General features: G+C 35.2%; 1 protein-coding gene and 1 long non-coding RNA gene across 2 annotated transcripts; one reads left to right on the top strand and one right to left on the bottom strand.

Moving 5' to 3' along the window:
- The first annotated feature begins 7,712 nt into the window (after positions 1–7,712).
- LOC148212454 (uncharacterized) lies at positions 7,713–13,285 on the top strand. Its single transcript, XM_088121652.1, is given in 6 exon segments — positions 7,713–8,320; positions 9,658–9,719; positions 9,793–10,907; positions 11,424–12,094; positions 12,191–12,718; positions 12,721–13,285. Coding segments are annotated over 4 exon segments (2,790 nt in total). The 5' UTR covers positions 7,713–8,320; positions 9,658–9,719; positions 9,793–9,804; the 3' UTR covers positions 13,209–13,285.
- On the bottom strand, positions 10,485–20,830 carry LOC111020517 (uncharacterized). The gene is made up of 3 exons (XR_002602691.2): positions 20,294–20,830; positions 20,014–20,221; positions 10,485–10,946 (listed from the first exon to the last, which is right to left on the bottom strand). It is a non-coding gene; the product is annotated as an uncharacterized LOC111020517 (long non-coding RNA).
- Positions 20,831–23,899: the final 3,069 nt, after the last annotated feature.

The following is a 23,899-nucleotide window of genomic DNA, read 5'->3' on the forward strand; positions in this document are numbered from 1 at the left end:
ATTGAAGAATTAATTAAGTAAAAAATTTACACATGTTTAATGTGAACGTGGACGTAGTTCAACTGAGTTTAAGGTGTATTATAACTAAAATATTAGAGGTTTGAATTTTTCACCCGGCCCTCACGTATTGCTGAACTCAAGAATAAAATTATTGTTAAGTTATGAGTTTTTTCTTTTAACGTAAGTTTAATTTTCAGTTTTTATTTCTTTAATTGTTAGATTTAATTTTCCGTTTTTATCTTTTAAAGTTTCATTTTTATGAATGCTAAGTTTCTACGTTTTAACGTTGGTTCAAGTTATGGGTTGGTTGTTAGATAGGACCAAGTATTGTACACCTATGTAGCGGTGAATTTTTGTGAGAAATTTGTATCACCAACATTTGTACTTTCATTTGTTTATTGACAATTTTGAATCATAACTTTAAAACAGACTTTGTAGCACAATTGAAGTTGGAAGGTAAGACATCACATATTATTAGGAATCTTGGTTCCAACTCCAAATATGCACACTAATGAAGTTATATCTCACACGTTTTTCTTCAAGAGCGAAACCGACTTAGGTTCCAATTGTTGTTATGCTATTAGAGATCATTCAACATGAGTGTTGGTCTATACGACTCAGCTCTTTAGGATAAAAAAAGATGGTAATTAAAATCCTTGAAATATACTGTAATATATGCTACTACCAATACTCTTCTAACGTCACCATCCTCCATCGCTGCTGCCTATCGAGCAAAAAGTCAAATCCTAAACGAAGAAATGAGATTATTTGTAACAAAATAAGCATGATCAAGAAGTTATAGTTACTTCAAGCTAGGTTACACCGAGATGGTATTTCCAGCTAATTTCAAGGAATGTATACATAAAAGATCTCAAAAATTTTGATTTGGGTTATTTTGAAATTCAACCAATTTTCATCACGTTCAAGCACTAGTAAAGGGGAAATGGCAGCATCATTTTTCACATGGAGAAGTGTTGTTGATTTCTGGAAAAGCTCCACGTAAGTGTCACGTCAGTACCAAAAAACGCCTTTGTTATTGAGCTTTCGATTACTTGTACACAGAAATCTAGTATCGATGTGGTGCTGTGCTGAATGCACCTAACGTTTGAATTAGAACTGAATTTGGGAGTACAAGGTTATGTAGCAAATAGAATAGAAAGACAAGTAATCTCAAAGCTAGACTGTTTGGGGTGTGTGCCTAATTCTTACAAAGGAGTTGTACAGGAGAAGTTCAACTTACCTCAATTGGAATTATTCTCCTCCTTATCGAGTTTAGATTAAGTGGAGTAAGGTTGATAGTCAACCAACGGTGTGGGATCCACCCCCAGCATTCTATGCCTTTTTCCTACCATCGCAAAGTGGTACGGCAACGTCTGGAGTATGCTTCTGACATCGTGCCATCCATCTGTGGAGTGAGTTTGGAGCATCTTACCATGGACTCAACTTTTTCGTTTCGGTGCACTCAGCATCACCCATTTGATTGGCTTAGTGCTATTTCAATGCGCTCTGTCCATCTACTTTAACGAATAGAGGTTCGACATATTTTCGTGCGATGTTTCCACGTGGCGCTCCGCTTCCCTCCAACAAGAATATAATGAAATTAAAAGGAAAAAGGTACCCACGAGAAAGAGAAATGGAATATTGTAATATACCTCAAGAAAAAGATGAAATCTAATTGGGTGTGTTTCCACTCACTTCAAGTTTTAAGTATACCATTTATGACCACCGTCTATACATTTTGACTTTTTGCAACAAAACCTTGTTTCATACGTAGACTCCTCAAATCAACTCATAATTATATAAGCTTTAATTAAATATATGGTGTTTATTAATTAATTCATTCATTAGACTATTTTGTTATAATTTTAAATTGGTTTCTCAAGGTCAGATTAATTGATGTTATTTTATATGATTTCCTAATTATATTACAACTTTATGACACACTTTTTGAGATTAGAAAAAACTAACCTCGCCAACTAAATTTATTCTCATTAAACATGTTTATTTTGTCCCTTAAATGTTCATATTGTAAGGAAAAATTACTCATATTTTACTCTATTATCAATGGTCATCCCTTATGGCATGTTATTATTTGCTTTAGTAAGAATATTTAATAAATTTATATGAGTTAAAGGGATCGATTTTTATCTCAGTTCTATATTATTCTCAAAGGCCATTTAAAATATAATATTACTGTAACGAAATTTCTGAGAATACTTAGCATCATTTTATTGACTTCAACGAATATGAAAACTAACATACTATTCAAAATTGAATACTACGAACTCGTTTGGTAACGTTCTCATTTCTTATATCTTTTTTTTTATTATTGTAATGTTTTAGAAACATAAGTTTTTTGTAACGATTTTTATTTCTCGTTGCTTATTTTTAACAAATGTTTCTAAAATTGTGTAGTAATTTTGGAAACAACAAAATCAAGTTTTAAAAATTATTTCTAATTCTGTTTTCAGTTTTTTCCAATACGTAGATAAAAGTATTTTACGTTACTTTTTATTTTTAAAATGCATAATAAATATAAAATAAAAAAACTTTGTATACTTAATTTGAAAAATTCCATATAAAACTTTTACTTCTTTTAATCTAAAATCTTAAAAAACAAGTAACATTTTTCGAATAATTTTACTTTTCTTAATTAAAAAATAGAGGAAACGAGAAACAAGGGATGAAAATGGAAAAATAAAAAAACAAGAAACATGTTACCCACCCATTAGAATATTTATTTATAAGAATAATTACTGAAACGTTTTTTTAATTTAAAAAATACAGTCAATAATAAAATGGTTAGATTAAGATATTGGAAAAGAGAGGGAAAAAAAAAAGGTAAGAACGCCAAGGAATATTATATAATTAATTAGGAGAAGATTACAAGAACTGCTTCTCTTGAAGAACACAATCAGATCTCTCTCTCTCACAATCTTTCTACTATACTCCAAAAAATTCATTAAATTAAGCACATTAGGATTAAATGCTGAATGGAAATTAGGTATTTCAAAGTCAAACATCTTTGAAGCCAAATTAAATTAATGTTTGTCTCTTCCATTTAAAAGTCAATTTAAGCTCAAAATAAAATTTAGACCTCTCAAATATGTTGTTTAATAAAATGTATGCTTTTGTCAAAAAAGTTTCTTCTCCTTGACCAATGCCACTCACAATTGCATTGTTTCTAGTTTATGGTTTAGCTCTCTCCCTCCGGAATATCGTTAGTTCAACTTACTAAGCTATCTATCTGGGACTAAATTGTCCGTAAATTCGAATCTCCTACCCCACTCCATATATATTGAAGATATGTATTGTTGTATTCAAGAATAATAATAGTAATAGTAATCAAAAAAATAAAAGAATAATAAAAAGTTCTTTCAACTTAACATTTCGGAGTATCACATGAATTTGAACCATTTGAAATCATAATTTTATATTATGATTTATGTATAATAAAGTTTTCTCACCAAAAACGATTAGGATTTCGGAGGAGTTCACAAAATAATTTAAAGATAAATTGCTTAGTTTCCATTTGATAACGATTTTGTTTTTTATTTTCTGTTTTTAGACGTTATGCTTGTTTTCTCCCAATTTATTTGGTATGTTTTTCACTTTCCTTTAAAAACACATCCGAATTTTTAACCAATATAGTTTACATTTTCATTTCAAATCTTTTTCATTCCAAACCAGATATGAAATTTGAAATAATGGAACACTCATGAGAAAGGTGGGAAAAGTTTTAAAAGGTTCCTTAAAACAATTAAGCCAATATTTATTTGGTATTTATCAAATGTTGTAAAAGGTTCAATAAGCTGTTGACAACTAAGAGAGGAAGAAAAATTATGTTTGATATCTTACCTTATTTATAGAGTTAGAAGTCAAGTTGCTAAAGATATTTCTATAGTAGTGGGGTTCCTATTCATATGAGGGAGCTATTGTTGATAAACTAATAATGGTGCTAAGATCAAATTTCTAAGAGTTCAAGTTCAACTAGAACTTTGAAGACTAATTAATTCCTTGATTGAAGAGGGATCTAATATTAGTAAAATAGCACAAATTCTCATCATATGTTATCCTGTAGAAATCAGAGTAATTGATCACAAATCATAACTTTCTAAAAGAATATATATTTTAAGAGAAGTTAAATTGTCAAAACGAACACAGCTCAGCGGTAATTGACATATATTTCCGACCCAGAGGTTGTAAGTTCGATCCCATCCATCAATAGTTTTTTATGTGTATGATTTCTTTTCTTGTTTGGTTAATTTTGATGATTTTTATATAAATATATATATATAATCATTTTAATTGTAACTATTAATTTATTTTCTTTCAAAATGTCCCATTAATTCTTGCACTTGTATACCAAAATGATATTATCCTAAAAGAATAATTTCACAATTTATTTTATTAAATGTACTATATGTTTGAATATGGTGTCAACCAAAATGGGTTGAATTTTTCCCTAACACCAACTTTATCCAACATTTATTGGTATGCAAATGGGAAACCTAATACCCTCCAAAAAAAGCTATATATATATAGGAAACCTAATTTCATCAAATAACAATTAAACTTTTTAATATTTATTATTTTGTTTTCTATGCAATTTTCTATATTGTCAGGCCAAATAGAACTACACCAACTTTTGCTCTTTTTCCTCCTAAATTTCTACTGGTCAAAGCCAGCTGAAAATTGATAATTTTATTTTCCAAGTCAACCCATTAAGTGCTTTTGTTATACCAAATTTTGCAAGTTGTTTGAAAGAGTTTCTCAATTGGAAATTGATTATCAAATTAAGACTTTCAAAAGGGTTTCTATATTATACATACTTTTTCCTAAGGTTTTCGACACCGATATGTATTATCACGATGACCACCTACTTTAGGAATTAATTTCTACGTGTGTATCAACACCAAATGTTATAGAGTCAAGTGGCTACCTATGAAATTATTCGAGATGCGCGTAAATTAACCCAGACACTCACGAATATCAAAAATAAAATAATATATATATAGGTATTTTAACCCTTATTGTTTAATTTTCAAGTTTTTTTATCATTCATTAGCGTCACAAAAGCCCTAAATTGTAGTAGTGCAGGTAAATATATTTTGTTCATTTAACCTAATTAAGAGATGTCACGTGAACGCCAAGGCGAACATAGCTCAGCGATAATTCACATGAACAAGTGTTTGAAGCCACGTGCACCCAAATTAGGTATTGAGTTTGCCAGTGAATTTTGGTTCCTTGTTAGACTAGTAACAAAATATTGATGATAAGAATTAATAATATGCAAAGCGTAAAACTAGGACAAAATATTCGAAAATTTAAGGGCTAAAAATATAATATTTAAAAATTTTTAGGATTAAAATGAAGTATAAAAATTCAATTGCTAGGAGAAAATTTTAATGGTCAATCATAAGCTAGTAATATTTATGTTGAAAACACAAATTAAATCATACTAATTTTGAGTTGTTAATATACAATTTTGTTTCACATTTGTTGAGCTTAAAAAAATGTAAATAAAATCTAGAAATTTGTGTTTTTCTATGCTTCTTAATTTTGGGTTAAATTTAAAATTTCGCCTTTACGATTTGATCTTTCAATTCTGTCCTATATTTTTATAGAAATTTCAATCTAATCCTCACGGTGGATCAAAACTTCACGAATTATTCCTAAACCCATTTTTTACCCACATGAAAACTCCACAATTTTCTCCCATTTTTTACTCAATATTAAACCCTAATACATTAAGAGTATAAAATCATGTTGTATCAATATTTCCATATATCCACGGATTCGATATAAACATAAGGAATCTATCGATATTTCCATAGTATTGCAAATATATATATATATATATATAAATATAAAAAAATATAACAACAAAATATCACTAATGTGGAAATGATATTAATATAGTAATTTTTAACTTATTTAAAAGTAGGAAAGACTTATTTATTAGTTTAAATATTTTTACATATAATTTTTCTACAAATTATCTATTGACATCAATTAAGACATCGACCTTTGAAATCTTGAATACAGCTTATTGCCGTGTAAATAGATAACATGACCATTATTATTTATATAGTGATTATTCCCGAAATAAGTATTTTCAATAAGTTAAATATATCTGATTAATAGATTTTTTTTAGAACAATATTTTGTTTACTATTTAAAAAATATATATATATATCATTATTTCCTTCATTTATATATATATATATATATATAAGCATAACTCTACTTTTTAAGTTAAATGATTAAATCACGCGTATTTGTACGCGTTAAAGTGCTTTTTAATTTAATTTTTTCCTTTAGAATTAATTAGAAAAAAGTATTCTTCAATCTTAGATGCATGATGCTCTCAATGTGTTTCTTTTTTTTTTCTTTTTTTTTTGTGACAGAGCTTTTAAATGTGTTTCAAGGAGAGAAGAAGAAAGCTAACACCTTATATTTTTATGGATCACTCAACTTTGGTTTAATTTTGGTTTTCATTTTTAAAAATGTTCTATTTTGGTGCTCTAAACTCCCGTCTGATTTTGTGCAATTTTATTTACATTTTCTAGATATAAATTATTTAATATAGTTGACACACAATATGGCTATCACTTTAATGTCGTTCAAAATATGAGAAAATTTTTAAATTTTTTGATTGTGCATTACATGAAAGCATAAACCAATGCTATTGTGATGACGACGATGAATATATGTTCTCGAATTTCAAACAGATCGATATTTGGTTGAAAATCAAGAAGATTGATGGGGAAGGAAAGGTCGTCAACTTTCTTTTTGGTAGGAAAGGGTCAAGAACTTTAGGCTTTATAATGAATGCTAATGTACCCACTAGAGAAAATATCCTAATTTGATGCCAAAAAGAACCATAAACTTTGATTGTGATATGTGTTGTTTCATTTCAAAGTAACAAATATCCTTTTTTTTCCTCTCTTCTTACATATACCCTTTTCAAAGTGAGTATTTTTTTTTTTTTTTTTGAGAAAGAAAAACAAAATTTTATATGGGGTATTTTTTTTCAATCTTTTTTTATTAAAAAACAAGATAGAAATGTAATAACAATTAATTTGTTACAATAAAAAATTTTACTTGAAAATAGAATTTTTAATAATCTTAACTCATCGGTACTTGAACCTGTGTCTAACCAAGAGGTCATTAATTCGAATGTCCCACACCCACTTGTTATATTAAAAAAATAATAATAATGAGATGTACGTTCAACCTTATTGCATTTAATTTCTTTTATATTTATCATATATTTTATTGAGTAAAAAAGAGAGCAATGTTCTTGTATACCTTTCATATAGTAAACTAGAAACCAAAATTCATTTGATTTTGTTTTGGGTTTTCTACTTTTTAAAAGTAAGCTTATAAACACTATTTCTACCCATTATCTACTTTCAAAAACCCTTTTTTTCATAACTTAAGCCAAAAATTGAAAATTAATAAAAATAGTAGTTTTTTTTGTAATTTAAGTTTAGTTAAGAACTCAAATATCTCTTAAGAAAGATGACAAAAATATCAAATAAATTGCAATAAAGTAAGCATAATTTTTAAAAATAAAATCATTGTCAAGCGAAACCTAAGCAATCAAATTTATTTTTCAGGACATTTCTCAAAAAAAAAACAAAATATTTCCCTAACCTAAAGGCATAGTAATAATTCTAAGAAAAACACCTATACTAATATTTTTCTCACAAACAAAAAACAAAACCAAACAAAAAAACAAAAAAAAGAACGTCACTAAACCGACCCATCCGTGAAAGACTAAGACCTAAATAAAATTAAAAATTAAAAAAAGATGTCACAAACCCCCCATGAAACTTTATATTATTTAACCCAAAACCAATTATGCATGGTCTCAAAACTCTCAATTTCATATGGTAATAATTGATAATGCATGGCAACTCAGCTTCCTAATCAAATCCTCATCTTCAATCCAACATTTTGATTTCTTTATTCAAACCCACAAACTTTCCACTCTCTTTTCATCTTCCTCCACTCACTCACAAAGAAAACTTTTCAGCTTATGGTTTTTTTATTTTTCTAATTGCTCATAAAAGTTTGGCTAAAACCCATTTTCCAGAACTTGCTGCTTCATTTCTCTACGTATCTTTTCTGTATAAGAAGTCCAAAACTCTTCTTCTTCTTGTTCTTCTTTGCTAATATTCCAAGTCCTGCCTCTGGTTTTTATTTTTTATTTTTTGGTTCTGTGGAGAATTGTTTGGCTTTAATTTTAGGTTGTTTGCTGAAGAAGAAATCGTTAGCTGTTTGGGTTCATTTGCTTTAACTTCAAGTTTTTGTAAGTATATTGACTTCTTTGTTTGTTGTCTTCCTTTGGGTTTGCTTTTTAAAGTTATTCTTTTTCCATGGCGCCATGCCCTTCCCAGCTTTGTTTGGAGGTTGCTTTGGCAGTCAGATCTGCCTTGAAATATGGCGTTTTGACCTCTCTCTTTTTTACTTTACAATTAAAAATGAAAAAGAAAGCCTCTCTTTTTCTGGGTGTTTGCTATTTTGGGGATTTGGGTTTCGGTTTCTACATATTAAAAAAAAGAAAAAAGTTTCTGGTTTCAGAGATTTAAGGTTCATTCATATGTATCTCTGCATCTGTCAATCATTTTCTAGAGAAAAAGAGTAGATTATATAGAGATCAATATCAAATTACTTTCTAGAGAGAGTAAATGAGAGAGAGAGTAGATATAGAGATTACTTTCTAGAGCCCGTTCAGAAGTCGTATGGTCAAACTCTCACGTATGTATTCACAATGTAATGTTTAAAAATAATCACTTTCTAAATTCTATATAGAGAGAGTAAATTATAGATAGGAAATTTGAGAGAGTAATAGAGTCAGTTATGAGCATAACACGATAATGAATACATCTCTACCTTCTCTAAAAAGTAGTTTCAAATTTTCACCTTTGTCTTCTTTTTTTCTTTTCTTTTTTTATAATTGGGAGTCGAAACTTTGCTCCTAGTAATAATTGGGAGTCGAAGCTTTGCTCCCCTATACCAGGGGCTACTGCGCCCACCCCAAGGCCCGGATCCAAGAGACATAAAGGGCTTTTAGTATTAAACTCACCAGAAGATTCGAACCTGAGACCTTTAAATCGGTATGATTAAGAGGCCTCAAATCCTTGCCGGCCGAAAATTTTCACCAGTCTTACAATATAATATTCTAAAAAGCACTTTCTAAATTCTATATAGAGAGGGGAAAGAGTAAATTTCAGAGAGAGAGAGAAAGTAGATGGTAGAGTGAGAGTAGGGAGGTGCCAAAAACGCAGGGGGGAGCCAGTTTCTGAGGCTTCAAATCCGGGGTTTGTAAGTGGTATCTTGAGGGATTTAACATTGCAAGACAAGACAAAAAGCAGTGGAGGGTAATGCATTATTTGGCACTCTAACTTTGATATAAAAATTCTAAAATTATAAGCGTCAACCCCATGTGACATTGAGTGCATTTCTCATTTCCAAACACTCTTTCTCATATCTTACACTTCCTTTTCTCTTTTATATACAATCCCAAAAGCTTCTTCCTTCTTCTAACTCTCCCAACTTCTTATTCATATCTCTACTTTCTGGACTGGACAGCCCTTTCTCAACTCATTTTCACCAACTTTATATCTCATTCCAATCTGTTCACAGGTTTCTCAGCTCACAGGTAGCTTTTGCCCAGCTTCGCCGTGACAATATTGGTCAGTTTCAAGGTAAGAAAAGTAGTTTTAGCTCGGTTTGGAGGTTCATAGTCTTTTCGGTTTGTTTGATATGTGGTTTGTTCAGTTGCAGGTTAAGATGGGTATGTTTCGGAATCCTACCACGAGAAATGGAGACTATTTAGAAGGGATGATCAGTGATTATGTTGGAGGAAAGGGAAAGTTGAGACCTACAAAAAGTTCTTCAACAAAGCTTGTTGCTGCTCTCACATGTCTCCAGTTTGCCTTTGCCTTATATGCAACATTCCTACTCTATTATGTGAGCCCTGCAATAGACTTGAGAACCAAACCAGACTTCTCTTGGGCTACTAGAATTGCTCAACAATGGAGACAGTTTGTAATACCGACCCATGTTGTGGGCCGATACCAAGAACCGACCTCTCTGATACAAGGGGAATTCAGACCGATCACTCCAGAGGAAGCTTGTGAGAATGAGAAGATTGATTTTGAGCAGAAGAAGTCCAACGATGCGCAGATGATAAAGTTAAAAAGAGAGCTTTACAATGAGGTTCTAGATTTTCAAAGCAAAAGCTTTGGAACTGAAACTCTTTCTCAGCTAATGGGAATGAAGTCCAAGTGGGATTTGAGAGGGCCAAACAAGCCAAAAGTTACTGTGATCTTGAACCATTTCAAGAGGAAAACTCTGTGTGCTCAGCTTAATTCTTTGCTTGAGCAAACCCTTCCTTTTCACCACGTTTGGGTTCTTTCATTTGGGAGTCCAAATGAGCTCTCTTTGGAAAGAATTGTAGATAGCTATAATAACTCAAGAATTAGTTTCATTAGTTCAAGTTATGACTTCAAGTACTATGGAAGGTTCCAAATGGCTTTACAGACTGAAGCAGATTTGGTATATATTCTTGATGACGACATGATCCCCGGCCGCAAAATGCTACAGATTTTGTCTCATGTAGCAGGGACAGACAAGTATAAGAATGCAGTTTTGGGCAGCATAGGCAGGATTTTGCCATTTCGGCAGAAGGATTTCACATTCCCAAGTTATCGAAAGTTCCGTTCCAAGGAAGCAGGGCTTTACTTGCCTGATCCTGCTTATGACATCACCATCGATAAAATTGTGCAGGTCGATTTTCTCTCCAGCTCTTGGTTCTTATCTGCGGAGCTTGTCAAGACACTTTTCATTGAAACGCCCTTCACCTTTGCAACTGGGGAAGATCTCCATCTAAGGTAACTTTACTACAGTTACATTACTGCATTCTTCATTTTCTACAGTACAGAAAATCAACTAGGTCATAAATCATAATATAATGTGACAAATCAAAGCATTAGAAACTACACTAGTGGAGAGCAATAAAGAAATCATGCACTATTTCAATCAACTTTTTGTAATGGAATCTTCTCTTCTCAGTTCAACTATTGGTCAACTTTTATGTTAGATATTTTATACTTATCAACTTCAAGTTCATGCCTGATCTCTATGCTGTTTCCACTACTCATATTTCAATATCTCCTAATTTGTCTGTATTATGTCACTATTCTGATTATATTTGTTGATTAATGCTGAATAAATAAACATAGAGAGAGGGAGAGAGCTTTTCTATACTGTGCAATAGAACCTCCTTTTAATGAAGCACCATCAGTATTTTTTTTTTAAACCTTATAAATGGCTTTAGCTGTGAAGTTTGATCTTATCCTTCCTGTAAGTTCGGGTTACCTAATTGTTGAGCATTCCAAATTATGCAGCTATCAGCTTCAAAAATACAGAAATGCTGGCTCATTTGTTCTTCCCGTAGACCCAAAAGACAAGGAAACCTGGGGTGACAGTGAACACAGGCTGGCTTATGTGTCTGAAACCACTGTGATATTTAAGGACATTGTTCAAGTTCGAGATGATCAATGGTGGAAAGCGCTTTCAACTGGTTATATCACACAATGGGCAGCCATGCATCCTCAAAAGATAGATGCTCTATTCTATGCTCATTCTGTTGATGAAGTTAAAGCACTAGCGCCACTTCTCGAAAAGTTCAGGTCCACTGTTGGCAAGAAGGCTTATATTGTGGTGTCGGGAAGCGGTTTTTGCACATGTGAAGATGCTGCAGCTTCTCTAAAATGGCCGAAGTTGGTTTGTAAAGAACGAAGGTTCAAGATATTTGACTTGGCCATTGGGGCTCTCTCTGGAATATCAAATTCTGAGGTGCCCGTGGTGCAAGCGGTGTATGCTAGTATGAAGGGATTGATCAAAATACATAATCCCAGCGTCGTCATCACAGTGGCCGACATTGATCCTAATGTAAAGAAGGCTTTGAAAATGGCATCAGAGGCTAACTTGAATGGTACAACACTGATTCTTTTACCAAGGCCTTCCATTTCAAAAGTTCTTTGGATGGCTGATCTTCGACCAACAGCACTTCCAAGTAAGAGTACTCAGAACTTTCTTTTTTCCCTCAGTTTTCTCCTGTTGGAAACTCTTGCCATAGCATAACAACACTTTTTCATTTTTCTTTCTTCAGATTGGAACAAGATGCGAGTTTCAGTCAACATTATCACTCAAAACCGTGCTAACTCGTTGACAAGGCTTCTCAAATCGCTCAAAGATGCATATTACCTAGGGGACGAGATACCTATCAGCTTCAACATGGACAGTAAAGTGGATGAGGAAACAATAAAATTAGTAAGCTCATTTGAGTGGCCCCATGGCCCCAAAAGCCTCAGAAGGAGAATCATCCAAGGAGGGCTAATACGAGCAGTCAGCGAGAGTTGGTATCCAGCTTCAGATGATGATTATGGACTCCTACTCGAAGATGATATCGAAGTCTCTCCATACTACTACCTATGGATCAAATATGCCCTCCTAGCGTACCACTACGATCCACAAGTATCGCTACCCGAACTATCCTCGATCTCCCTTTACACACCTCGGCTAGTCGAAGTGGTGAAAGAGAGGCCTAAATGGAATGCAACAGAGTTCTTCAAGCGGATTCATCCAAACACGCCTTACCTCCACCAACTCCCCTGCAGCTGGGGAGCAGTTTTCTTCCCCAGCATTGGAGGGAGTTTTATGTTTACATGAACACAAGGTTCACTGAGAATGCGAAAGAGAACCCAGTTCAGATCCCCAAATCCAGAACAAACGGTTGGCAGGCATCATGGAAGAAGTTCCTAATCGACATGATGTACCTAAGAGGCTACGTAAGTCTGTACCCTAACTTCCCAAATCAAGCCAGTTTTTCAACAAACCACATGGAACCAGGCGCTCACATAAGTGCAAAAGACAACGTGGTGAAGCACAAGAAGGAAGATTTCGAGGTTCCATTACTGAAAGAAAACTTTGCAAATTTCTTACCGAATGGGAAATTGCCGGCGGCTTCGAGACTGCCGTCGCTGAACCTCTTCAACCAGCCGGTTTCGCTGAAGGGACTCAAGTCCGCCGGAGCGAAGCTAGGGCAGGATGTGCTGAAATGCGGCGTTTCGGAGAACGTAGCGGTGGATCAACAGACTGGTCTGCCTTCGCACTGTGCAAAATTCTGATTCGTTCTTGATGATGATTCTTTGCTTCTTTTCAACGATTCATTTTTCTGTGATTCCGTTCTCCTTGGATCTGTGATAGGGGGTGGGTGGAATTTGCTTGTAATCATTCTCTTTTGTTGAAATCAAACCAAGGGTTCTTACTTACTATCAATGGCCAAAGGCCAATTCATCAAAATAAAATTTGTATTTAAAAACTTATAAAAAAATCTTGGTCACCATTTTAATTCTGTCCATTTATGACAAAATTCCGTGTTTATTTAGTCCATGAAATTTGAAACACTCTTGACCGATTGCTGAATTCATTTTAACACTAACAAAATTTTGACATTTAATTGATTTGTTGGTTAGACAAAATATATTAATTTAATTAATATATATTTTTTATTACTAGACTTCATCTCTCTTCTCCCTCTTCTACCCATTTCTTTCTACCCGTGTGAACTTCGCCACCATCACTCTCGTATCTGGATCGTTGCTTGATTACCGTTGCTCTTGCCTCTTGCCCGTCGATGTATTCTTGGAGTGTTGATGTAGGATTTTGTCGAGCTATCGAAGGTCGATCATGTGGCAGCAAGAACAAGTTGACGAGATGCGACTTTAAGTAGGAAGGACCTGCAAAGGGAACAAACACTCTAATACTCAAATTAGAAAGGCACGAGCTACGGTAAGTCGTTCTCGGAGCAGAATTACGTAGCTGATGAAGGAGGTAGAGTGCCCCTTTTATAGGCAGGGGGAGAGGGCCGTTGGAATCGCTCCAATCGGCGGTTTTGGCTGTCGAGCCCCCAAGTCGGTTGTCGGATTTGAGGTCGAAGTCCTCAAGTCAGTCTAATGGGAAGATGAGTCGCAATAGTTGAGTTCTAGTCTCAGCTCAGTCTTCTCCGTTAGCTTAGTTGATCGTCTTTTACGATCACGAGCTAGGGTCTAGGTGTCATTTTGTATTGTCCCTCCAACATTGGCCCCTTCTCCAGCGGGTACGAGCTCCAACCTGGCAGAAGATATTGATGGAGTGGTGTTTGATTCAACTGAGCCATGGTGCGTCAAGCTGAGCTATAGATTCGATTGCTCTGATAGAATTTGGAAAGTCGCTCTGACAAGGCGGCGCACTCGAATAGTGAACTGTTGATCTGAGGCGCAATCTGGGCCACTTATTGGGTGATATGTGGACGGTTAAGATTGACTCCAGGCTCCTATATATAAAGTAACCATGTTAGTCTTCAATTTTCACTCTTTCATAAGTTTTTGCTCTTGAGCCAAGCTGAGCTACCAGGCGCTCCCCTTTAAAGTTTGGTCTTCTTTTCCTTAGCTTTTCCTAGCTTTCTTTAGTTGCTTTAGTAGAGATGTGTAGGATAGACCGTGGTAAAGATAGCTCGGGGAGTGGTAGGTCTAATGGTAGCTCATCGTTGAGCTATTTTAGCTTAGATTCATCTTTTATTCTCGAAGGTCAGGAAGAAACTCTTAGGAGCGAGGATTTTTCATCTAAGCTCGGTAGAGGATACATATACTTCATTAGGGTGAAGTATGAAGTACCCTCTTATATAGGTATGAGGCATCTTGAGAAGGGCGAAAAGCTGGAGGAGTCGTTCGCTGAACACGTAGGTTTCTATTTGAAGTTGTTCGAGTTCCACGTGTGTCCTCTCATTCATGCCTATGCTCAGGAATTCCTGAATAAAGTGAACTTAGCACTGCATAGCTTGCTCCCAATAGGTAGGGAACGTTTGTGTGAGTGCTATTATCTTTGGTTGATAGAAGGGAACGTGAGGGTGAGGGCCATACCGAGATAATAACCGTAGACCAGCTACTGGACACTCATATTGTCAAGACCATTCCCAAAATCGAGTATAGGTATTATATTTGTACTCGGAAGGGACAAGTCTATTCATTAAGGGTTCTTCCTCAATCAAAGACTGGAACGGCTAACGGTTTTACATCTATGGGGAATGACTCATCACCAATAGAAGCAGGGACTCATCCATGTCGTGCCAACTTGATTTGGCAACTTAGGTAAGGTCACTTTTCCTTAACTCGGTTTTTAATTGTAGCTTGATTAATTCGAATCGTCCATGTTTGCAGTTCTTCCCAAACTGATCCTGAAGGTGACCGAGCTAACGTGGTTATACCTCACCTCGATTCAAGTCGATCCTGTGAAGACACGAACAACAAAGTTACTGCTTACAAACTTGACTTTGATTGAGATCGGATTGCGCGAGTTCTTTGAAGATCTCTCTAACTCTAAAGGTCAATCTGCTGAGCGAAATATAACTCTGACCTTCCTTCTTTAGTTTGAGTCTTTAGATCGCATCTGACATATAATTTTTGTTGCAAATATGGTGCATACAATCTTTTCCCATGTGAAGAGAAAGGATTCCAAGGAGTCCAGCTCGATCCCCTTGGAATAACGTTGAGAAAAGTTCTTTTTCCCGATGCCTTTATTTCATTGGCACAAGCCTTAAAAATTCGTCACTCTTTGTTTACCGCCCAAATGACAGGGTACGACACCCAACTTTTTATCGATAAAGGAAAATTTCTTCGAGAAAATGAAAAATTGCTAATAATTTTTTCTTTTTGCCTTGAAAAGATCTATCGCCATAAATAAAATTATTGTAGGCGCAAATCCTTTTCGACTATTGATTGTGAAAGGGGTATCAAATTGTGTTCAACATCTGTAGTCCCATTCAAAATTTTTGGTTCCCCAAATTGTTTGATTGTGAGAGAAGGAACAATATATTTTACTCTAACCCCAAATATGCTTCTCCTCTTAAACGCGTTTCAAATATGATTAAGACTCTTCCATTAGTGTTTTTTTACAGCTCATCATATCACGTCACATTTTTGTCTTTGGCTTCGGTTTCAAGGAACCTTGAAGAATTCTCATACTTTGGCTCCTAACAAAATTATTCCTGCATCTACTGCCAATGGGGGAGGAAGTGCTTCAAGCTCATCCAATTCAGGTTAGGATATTTTGACAAAACATTGTAATTTTGTTCCTTCTCCAAAGTTGCCGCCAGAATCTGTGCAGCAACCGGAAAACCCATCGGAGACACAACCTCAGTCGGCTACGGTTACCCATCCAAAGCCGTTAGTCGACAACCAGGAGGACTTTAATGCTAGTATTAAAACAAAATTGAATTTGGAGGTTACTGCTCCTTTAGTTTCGCCAACCCAGCTGGATAAGGATCATGCAACCGTAATTATGGAGGGAATTAATGTGGATTCTAATGATTCCATAAACCTTGCTGATGCAATCAATGATAGTCAATTGGCTCCTACTGATCATACTATTCTCCCGGCCATCAAGGGAAATCTACGGATGTGTAGAAACGTGTACGTGAGGCTTAAAAACACATTCATCAACCTGATTTGGATCACATTGGCTCCATGAGGAAAGACATACCTTCTAAAATTGATCTTGTTCCCAAAAGAAGCAAACATGTCTCCATCACTATCCCAACTAATTTTTCTCTACCTACAACAGCGACGGTTGCTGAGCAGCCTCGCCGGGAGCCATGAAAACCTTATGCTATAATGTCTGTGGGTTGGGGGATCTCCAGACATTCAGAGTTGCCTGTGATTTTATTTGCCAGGAAAATCTTCACTTACTATTTCTCATTGAAACGAAATATAATTTCCTATTAACAAATAAATTGAAGCTCTCTAAACTTCATTGATTGTTTTACTGTAAACAGTACAGGTCTTAGTGGTGGTCTTTGCCTGCTTTGGAAGGATCCAGTGGATATCAATATACGAACTTTCTCTTCTCATCATATTGATTCTATAGTGCGTTGGTCCAACTTTGCTTGGCGCTTCAATATACGAACTTTCTCTTCTCATCATATTGATTCTATAGTGCGTTGGTCCAACTTTGCTTGGCGCTTTATGGGTTTCTATGGTCATCCTAAATCACACAAGAGAGTTCTTTCATGGGAGCTCTTGCGAAGGATTCACAATTTGGATGACTCCCCTTGGCTGGTTGGTGGAGATTTTAATGCTATCTTATGGCCCCATGAACAGACTGGTGACCGTCCGGATCATCGTCTTATCTCTAACTTTCGTTCAGCATTGGATTCTTGTTCTCTATTTGATATGAGCTATACAGGTGACCATTTCACATGGTGCAATAATCACCATGATTCTACACAACAATGGAGACGGCTGGACAGATTCATTTGTAATAGCTCTTTTATCAATTTATTCCCGAAGGCCTTGCCTCAACATCCCCTTTGGTCCAAGTTTGATCACAGAGCCATTGTGCTTATTCTGTCCCAACATTCTAATTTCAGAAAACAACGTTTTAAGCGAAGGAGTTTCAAATTTGAGAAATGTTGGACCTACAATGATTCCTGTTTTAACATTATCCAGGATTCTTGAGTCGGGTCGAGTGGAGGGCGATCACTTCCGTTAATTACCAACCTCGCTCGAGCCTATAAGGCCCTGTCTCACTAGGGAGATAGTTCCATTCAAGGTATTTTTCTAAAATTCGGGCGAAAAAGAAAGCTCTAGCTGATGCATATAGTAAGTCATTTCCCATTAATTTTAATTATGTGCATCAATTGGAAGCTGATTTGGCAAACCTTCTTGAACAAGAGGAGATTTATTGGAAACAACGTTCTAGGGAGGATTGGTTGAAATGGGGGGGACAGAAACACGAAATGGTTTCATAAAAAGGCATCGAAGGAGTTGCAACACTATTCATGGGATTTCTAAAGAAAATGGGGATTGGACTGAGGATGCTTCTGAGATTGAAGAGGCTTTTATCTCCTATTTCCACTCTATCTTCACCTATTGAAGCTGTCCTTTGACACATTCCTACTGTGGTGACTAATGCAATGAATCTGCAGCTCCTCTCTCCTTTCACAAAAGCAGATGTAGAGCTAACCCTTAATCAAATGTTTCCTACAAAGGCCCCAGGCCCTGACGGCTTCCTAGCTCTTTTTTACCAAAATTTTTGGGATATTGTGGGGCCAAATACAGTCGAGGAATGCCTACATATTTTGAATAATAGGGGCAGCCTTCAAGCATGGAATTCTACCAACATAGCTCTTATTCCAAAGTCCAAACAACCAATGTCAGTTTCTGATTTTAGACCCATAAGCTTATGTAACGTGCCTTACAAAATTGTTTCTAATGTCCTAGCCAATCGCCTCAAGCTTGTTCTTCAGGAGATCATTTCTCCCGCTCAGTCTGCTTTTGTTCCTAATCGTGCTATTAGTGACAACATCATCATTGCACATAAGTGTCTTCACATTATACAGGGTCAGAAATTGGGCCCAAATGGTTTGGCAGTGCTTAAATTGGACTTAAGCAAGGCTTTCGATAGAGTGGAATGGTGTTATTTGGAGAAATTGATGCTTAAGATGGGTTTTGCGCCTGCCTGGATTTCGAGCATTATGAATTGCATTTCAACTGCTTGTTTCTCTGTTCTGATTAATGGTGAGCCAAGAGGTGACATTTCTCCTTCCCGAGGTATTCGTCAAGGAGACCCTTTGTCAACCTACTTGTTTCTTCTATGCGCTGAGGGTCTCTCGAGGTTGCTCTACAATGCCAACATTTTCGGGAATATTAATGGAATTTCCATAGGTACGAGCGGTCCTACAATTTCTCACCTTCTATTTGCATATGACAGTTTAATATTTCTCAAAGCTAAAAAGAGCTTGAGTGTTTTTAGTTAAAGAATTTATTGCTCACCTATGGGAAAGCTTCTGGGCAACTCATCAATTTCTCAAAATCTACCTTAATGTTCTCACCGAATGTTCATTCAAACCGCCAGGAATATCTCCAATCTCTCTTAGGTGTTCAGCTCGTCTCGGATTTGGGAATTACCTTGGCCTACCTTCTTCTTTCTTTAGAAGGAAAAGTCGAGATTGGGCATTTATTAAAGATCGAATCTGGAAAGTTATGCAAGGTTGGAAGCAAAATTTATTCTCTGTTGGTGGTAAAGAAGTCTTGATCAAAAGTGTTGGCCAAGCCATTCCTTGCTATGCAATGAGTGTTTTTCGTCTTCCGAAAGACTTTTGTGAGGATATTTCGCAGATTTTTGCTCGCTTTTGGTGGGGTTCTACAAGTGATCATAAGAAGATTCATTGGATGAGTTGGAAGCGAGTGTGCCTTCCTAAGAACCTTGGTGGACTAAACTTCCGTGACATTGAAGGTTTTAATAAGGCTCTTCTAGCTAAGCAAGCAGGGAGGTTTCTTCAATATCCTAACTTGCTTGTTTCTAGAGTTATTAAAGCAAAATATTTCTCTGATTCATCCTTGCTTGAAGTTGAGGCGCATCTCCATTCTTCCTATTTTTGGAAGAGTCTTCTATGAGGCAAGGAACTTTTGTCTAAAGGATTAAGGAAGCGTATTGGTTCGGGTCATTCTACAATGTTGTTTCATGATCCTTGGATCCTGCGAGAAAGGTCTTTCCGACCTTTGCTTAGTTCCTCATTTTCTTTAGATTTCAACATTTTGGTCTCAAATCTTATTTCCCCACCGGGTTGTTGGAATTTACAGAAGTTTCAATCTCTTTTCTGTCATGAAGATATTGACTATATCCGGTCTATCCCTCTAAGTAAGTTCAATTTACCGGATAGATGGCAGTGACATTATGATCGCCGTGGTTTTTTCAATGTTAAGAGTGCCTACAAGCTCTACATGACTCTAAATATGACTCATCAACCTAGCTGTTCAACTAATATGGGCAATTTCTGGCAATCAATTTGGAAGCTTAAAATCCCAACAAAGATCAGAATTTTTCTATGGAAAGCTAGCCATGATCTTCTTCCTACTATAAATAATCTTTATGAAAAGGGGCTTGAGGTCTTACCCTTTTGTCCGTGTTGTAGGAAGTATGTTGAAACCTCGGGTCATGCTATTTTTCTGTGCGAACGGGCTCATCAAATTTGGCAAACTTTATTCCCTTGGTGTCAATTTCTTCATCATCATCATCTGGCCTTCTCGGATTTCTAGGATCATATTCATAACAATTTCTCCAATGGTGAGAAGGAGCTTGCGGCCATCACATGTTGGTCAATCTGGAATGATCGCAATCAATTGAACCAACAAAAACAAATTCCTAATGTTGAGGTAAAAACTAGTTGGATTACCTCTTATGCAAACTCCTTTCGAGAAGTTCAGAGCTTGCCCACTTTAGTTGTCTTGCGTGACAGTCCTCATCTGTCATGGGTTCCTCCGACTGTTGATAGCCTGAAGCTAAACACGGATGCCACATGCAAGGAGACGATTCAAGGTACCGGCGTGTGTTTTATTTTTCGGGACTCTTCTGGTACAATTTGTGCAACGGGATCCTTCTTCCACCCATTCTATCTTCCGCCACTTTTAGGAGCTTCTCGCGATTATACAAGGATTGGAGCAGGCTCAAACTCTTAATTGCAGGAAAATTATGGTGGAATCGGATTCCCTTCAAGCAATTTCTCTTTTTCAACAAAAGTCGAAATCTTTGGCAGCCTCAAGCGTCTGGGTCCACGACATCTTGCAGCGAGCTGGTCTTCTTGATTTTTGCTCCTTCAATTATGTCCCTCGTGCTTTAAACCGCCCAGCACATTCTTTGGCTAAATGTGGGTTTCAATCGGGTTTTTCCAATTTCTGCACATCTTCTTTTCCCCTCTGGCTTTGTGGCCTTGTTGAGGAGGATCTGTTGTCTTCTATTGCCCACGTGACTTCTTCTTAATACATAAGCATTATCATTTCAAAAAAAAATGTAGTAAAAATACAAGGAGAACTCACACTTATGCTATATTTCAAAAAGAACTTAAAAGTTGTAACAATATGTTTATAATTGATATATAAATGTTTTAGTATAACAAATGTGGGGATGAAGATTGAACCTACGACTTTTAAGAAAGAAGCAAGATGCTTTAACTGCAAGCTCACCATGTTGAGGGCTTAGAATAGATATTAAAGGTAAGTTAAACAAATATATTTGGTCATTGTACTTTCATTAAAGTAACGATTTAATCTCTAAACTTTCAAAAGTAACGATGATTTGATCTATGTACTTTTAAATTAGTACAGTCTCTACCATTAAACATGATATTAATATTTAACACAAGTTATGATGTGGCTACAAACTACGAATCTATGTGTACAAATTAAAAAGTGATCTCAACGTAATTAAGGATGTTCAAGCCTGGATTAATTCAAAATTGAATAGGTTAGTTTGAGCACGAAAATTTGGCACTCAACCGTCTTGCTAATCTTGATATAGAGAAGACTTGCAAAAGAGAAGTGAGCACTCCAACACAAGTCCACACAGGTCCGAATTAGTTTAGTCTTAAATTCAAGACAAGATTCAAATGCACCTATAAGTCAACTTTAGCTTTACCATTTATAGGAGGCAGTTTATGACGAGGTAATGACATTTTTTCTTGATCATAGCATGTTTCAAAGATTGTGCAAATGTTAACTGCATGTCCCCAATTACTCCCCGAATTGCAACGTATCCTTGATATTACTTCAAATGGGGTGGCGGAATATAAAGATGTCGAGATTGTCTCTGAACTCCTCCTTCTAATGTTGTTACTATCAATATTCATGGGGTTCCATCTTAAAACTAATTGGCAATGAGAGGAGTAGCACATGTCTATTATAAATCTATGTAAGGTCTCTTCTTTTATCGATACCCCGTCAAGATCGTGGCTCTTTTGGCTCATCGATCTTGGCCGGATCCCATTTTTGGACCGATTGCTCGTTTGAGCGTTTTGAGCTCTGATACCATATCAATATTCATGGAGTTCCATATCAAAACCAATTGGCAATGAGTGGAGTAGCTCATGTCTATTATAAACCTATGTAAGGTCCCTTCTTTTATCGACGTGGGATCTTTAACAGTTACAAGAGATTGATGCATAATTATTATGCTATGTATGAGTCTGACTTATAAGATATGAAGCTTAGAGACAGTTTGGTAATGTTTAGTTTATGAACGTTAACAACGACGTGACTTAATGCTTAATATCATCATATTTTATAGGTTAAATGATTTACAAGAACGACAAGATAATGCATGAAGGATTTCAAAAAATATGTGTATTCAAATAAAGTTTATCAAAATAAAAAGGCTATAGCGTTCCTCTAGTTCATTATAGGACACATAAGCGGGTGAGAATATATGCAAAACTGATGAGTTATGTAGACTTGTTTGGTAACCATTTTTTTCTTATTTCTCATTTTCAATTTTTGAGCAACATAAAGATTTGATATCTGTTTTTGTTTTTTGTTTTTCATTTTGAAGAAATATTTCCACAATAAAATCAAGTTTCATGTTTCTAGTTCTTATACTTTTCAGTTTTTTCCAAAACATAATTATTTTGTCAGTCTGTATAATAAATATTAAAAATAAATATAAAAGCAAATATTGGAATATTTGATTTCAAAAATTATTTTTCATATAAAAATTTACTTTTTAATTTTAAAATTTTAGCGATCAAGAAACAAAAAAAATTTACCAAACATGTTTTTTTAAAATAACAAAAAACAATAAATAATTACAAAAATTTAATTCTATTTTTATTTATTAAAAAGAAGACACAATAAATAAGAAACCGAAATGAAAAATAATAAATTGAAATATTACCAAAAGGAGCTCGTTAACAATTCAATATTTTTTTGAGTACAATATGTAGGGGTGGGGATTGAACTCACAACCTTTGGGAATTATACCAATTACCGCTGAGCTATGCTCGTCTTGGCAATAATTCAATATTTTTAAAATTTATATATTTGGCAATTAGTTTGATTTGACATAATTTATGTGAATTATTTTCTTATATTCACAAATTTTGCTAGTATGGTATTAAATATTTCTAGGACGCAGGTTGAGTAATGCCTCAACTAGTTATGAAAGTCTGAGTCATAAAGTTTAGAAGTTGTAAAGACTAGTCTACCCATAAGTTAGATTGTTTGTTGCTTTGATGACCACTCACATTGACATCTCGACGAAAAGTCATTATTTGTGTCACATTTTATAAATTCAATTCTACCTATATTCTTATAAAAAGAAAAATGGATTCTTTTGAGTCTTGACCTAACATTAGAAGAAGCGGCTCATGTGTCAAAGAGGCTATAGGAAGACATCTTGCCATGTTCAATATTTGATTGAATTATATGTTGATCACATGTGAACATATGTATGTTTAGGTTATTTATGAGTGAGTTGGTCTTGTGGCATTAGTAAATGACCCCACATAGGAACTATTCCAATATATTATTGCATACCTTATAGAGTCAATTTCCAACCAATTTTCTACCTTAATATCAAAGAAGGTGTTGGGTAAATATACGTTGTATATATAAACTGAATAACATTGGCAAATTGATAGAACGTAACTGGCTACAAACAATACAGATTCTGACAACTTGATCAACATCAAAACTTGATAAATATAGTCGAGGCACGCTTCCATGGTGCTAACCTGAACATGCTCTGCACAAGTTGCTAGTAGATTACAGCGATCGTCGCGACATGATACAACAACTAACTCCGGTAGAATAGTAATCTCGAACTACTCGGATCTGGCAGAACTCATACACACGTACTTGTAGTTGCTCTCAACACAAACAAGAACAACACCCCCAAAAGAAGAGAGAATTCTTGTGAGAGGAGGAGGAACTCAAATGAGAAAGCTTGATATCTCAAATGAGGAAAACCACAACTATATATTGGTTTTTCAAACATGTAACATCTCACAAGT

This window comes from Momordica charantia (assembly GCF_013281855.1).
Source record: "Momordica charantia cultivar OHB3-1 chromosome 3 unlocalized genomic scaffold, Mcharantia_2.0 BLBB01000003.1, whole genome shotgun sequence".
NCBI lineage: Eukaryota > Viridiplantae > Streptophyta > Magnoliopsida > Cucurbitales > Cucurbitaceae > Momordica > Momordica charantia.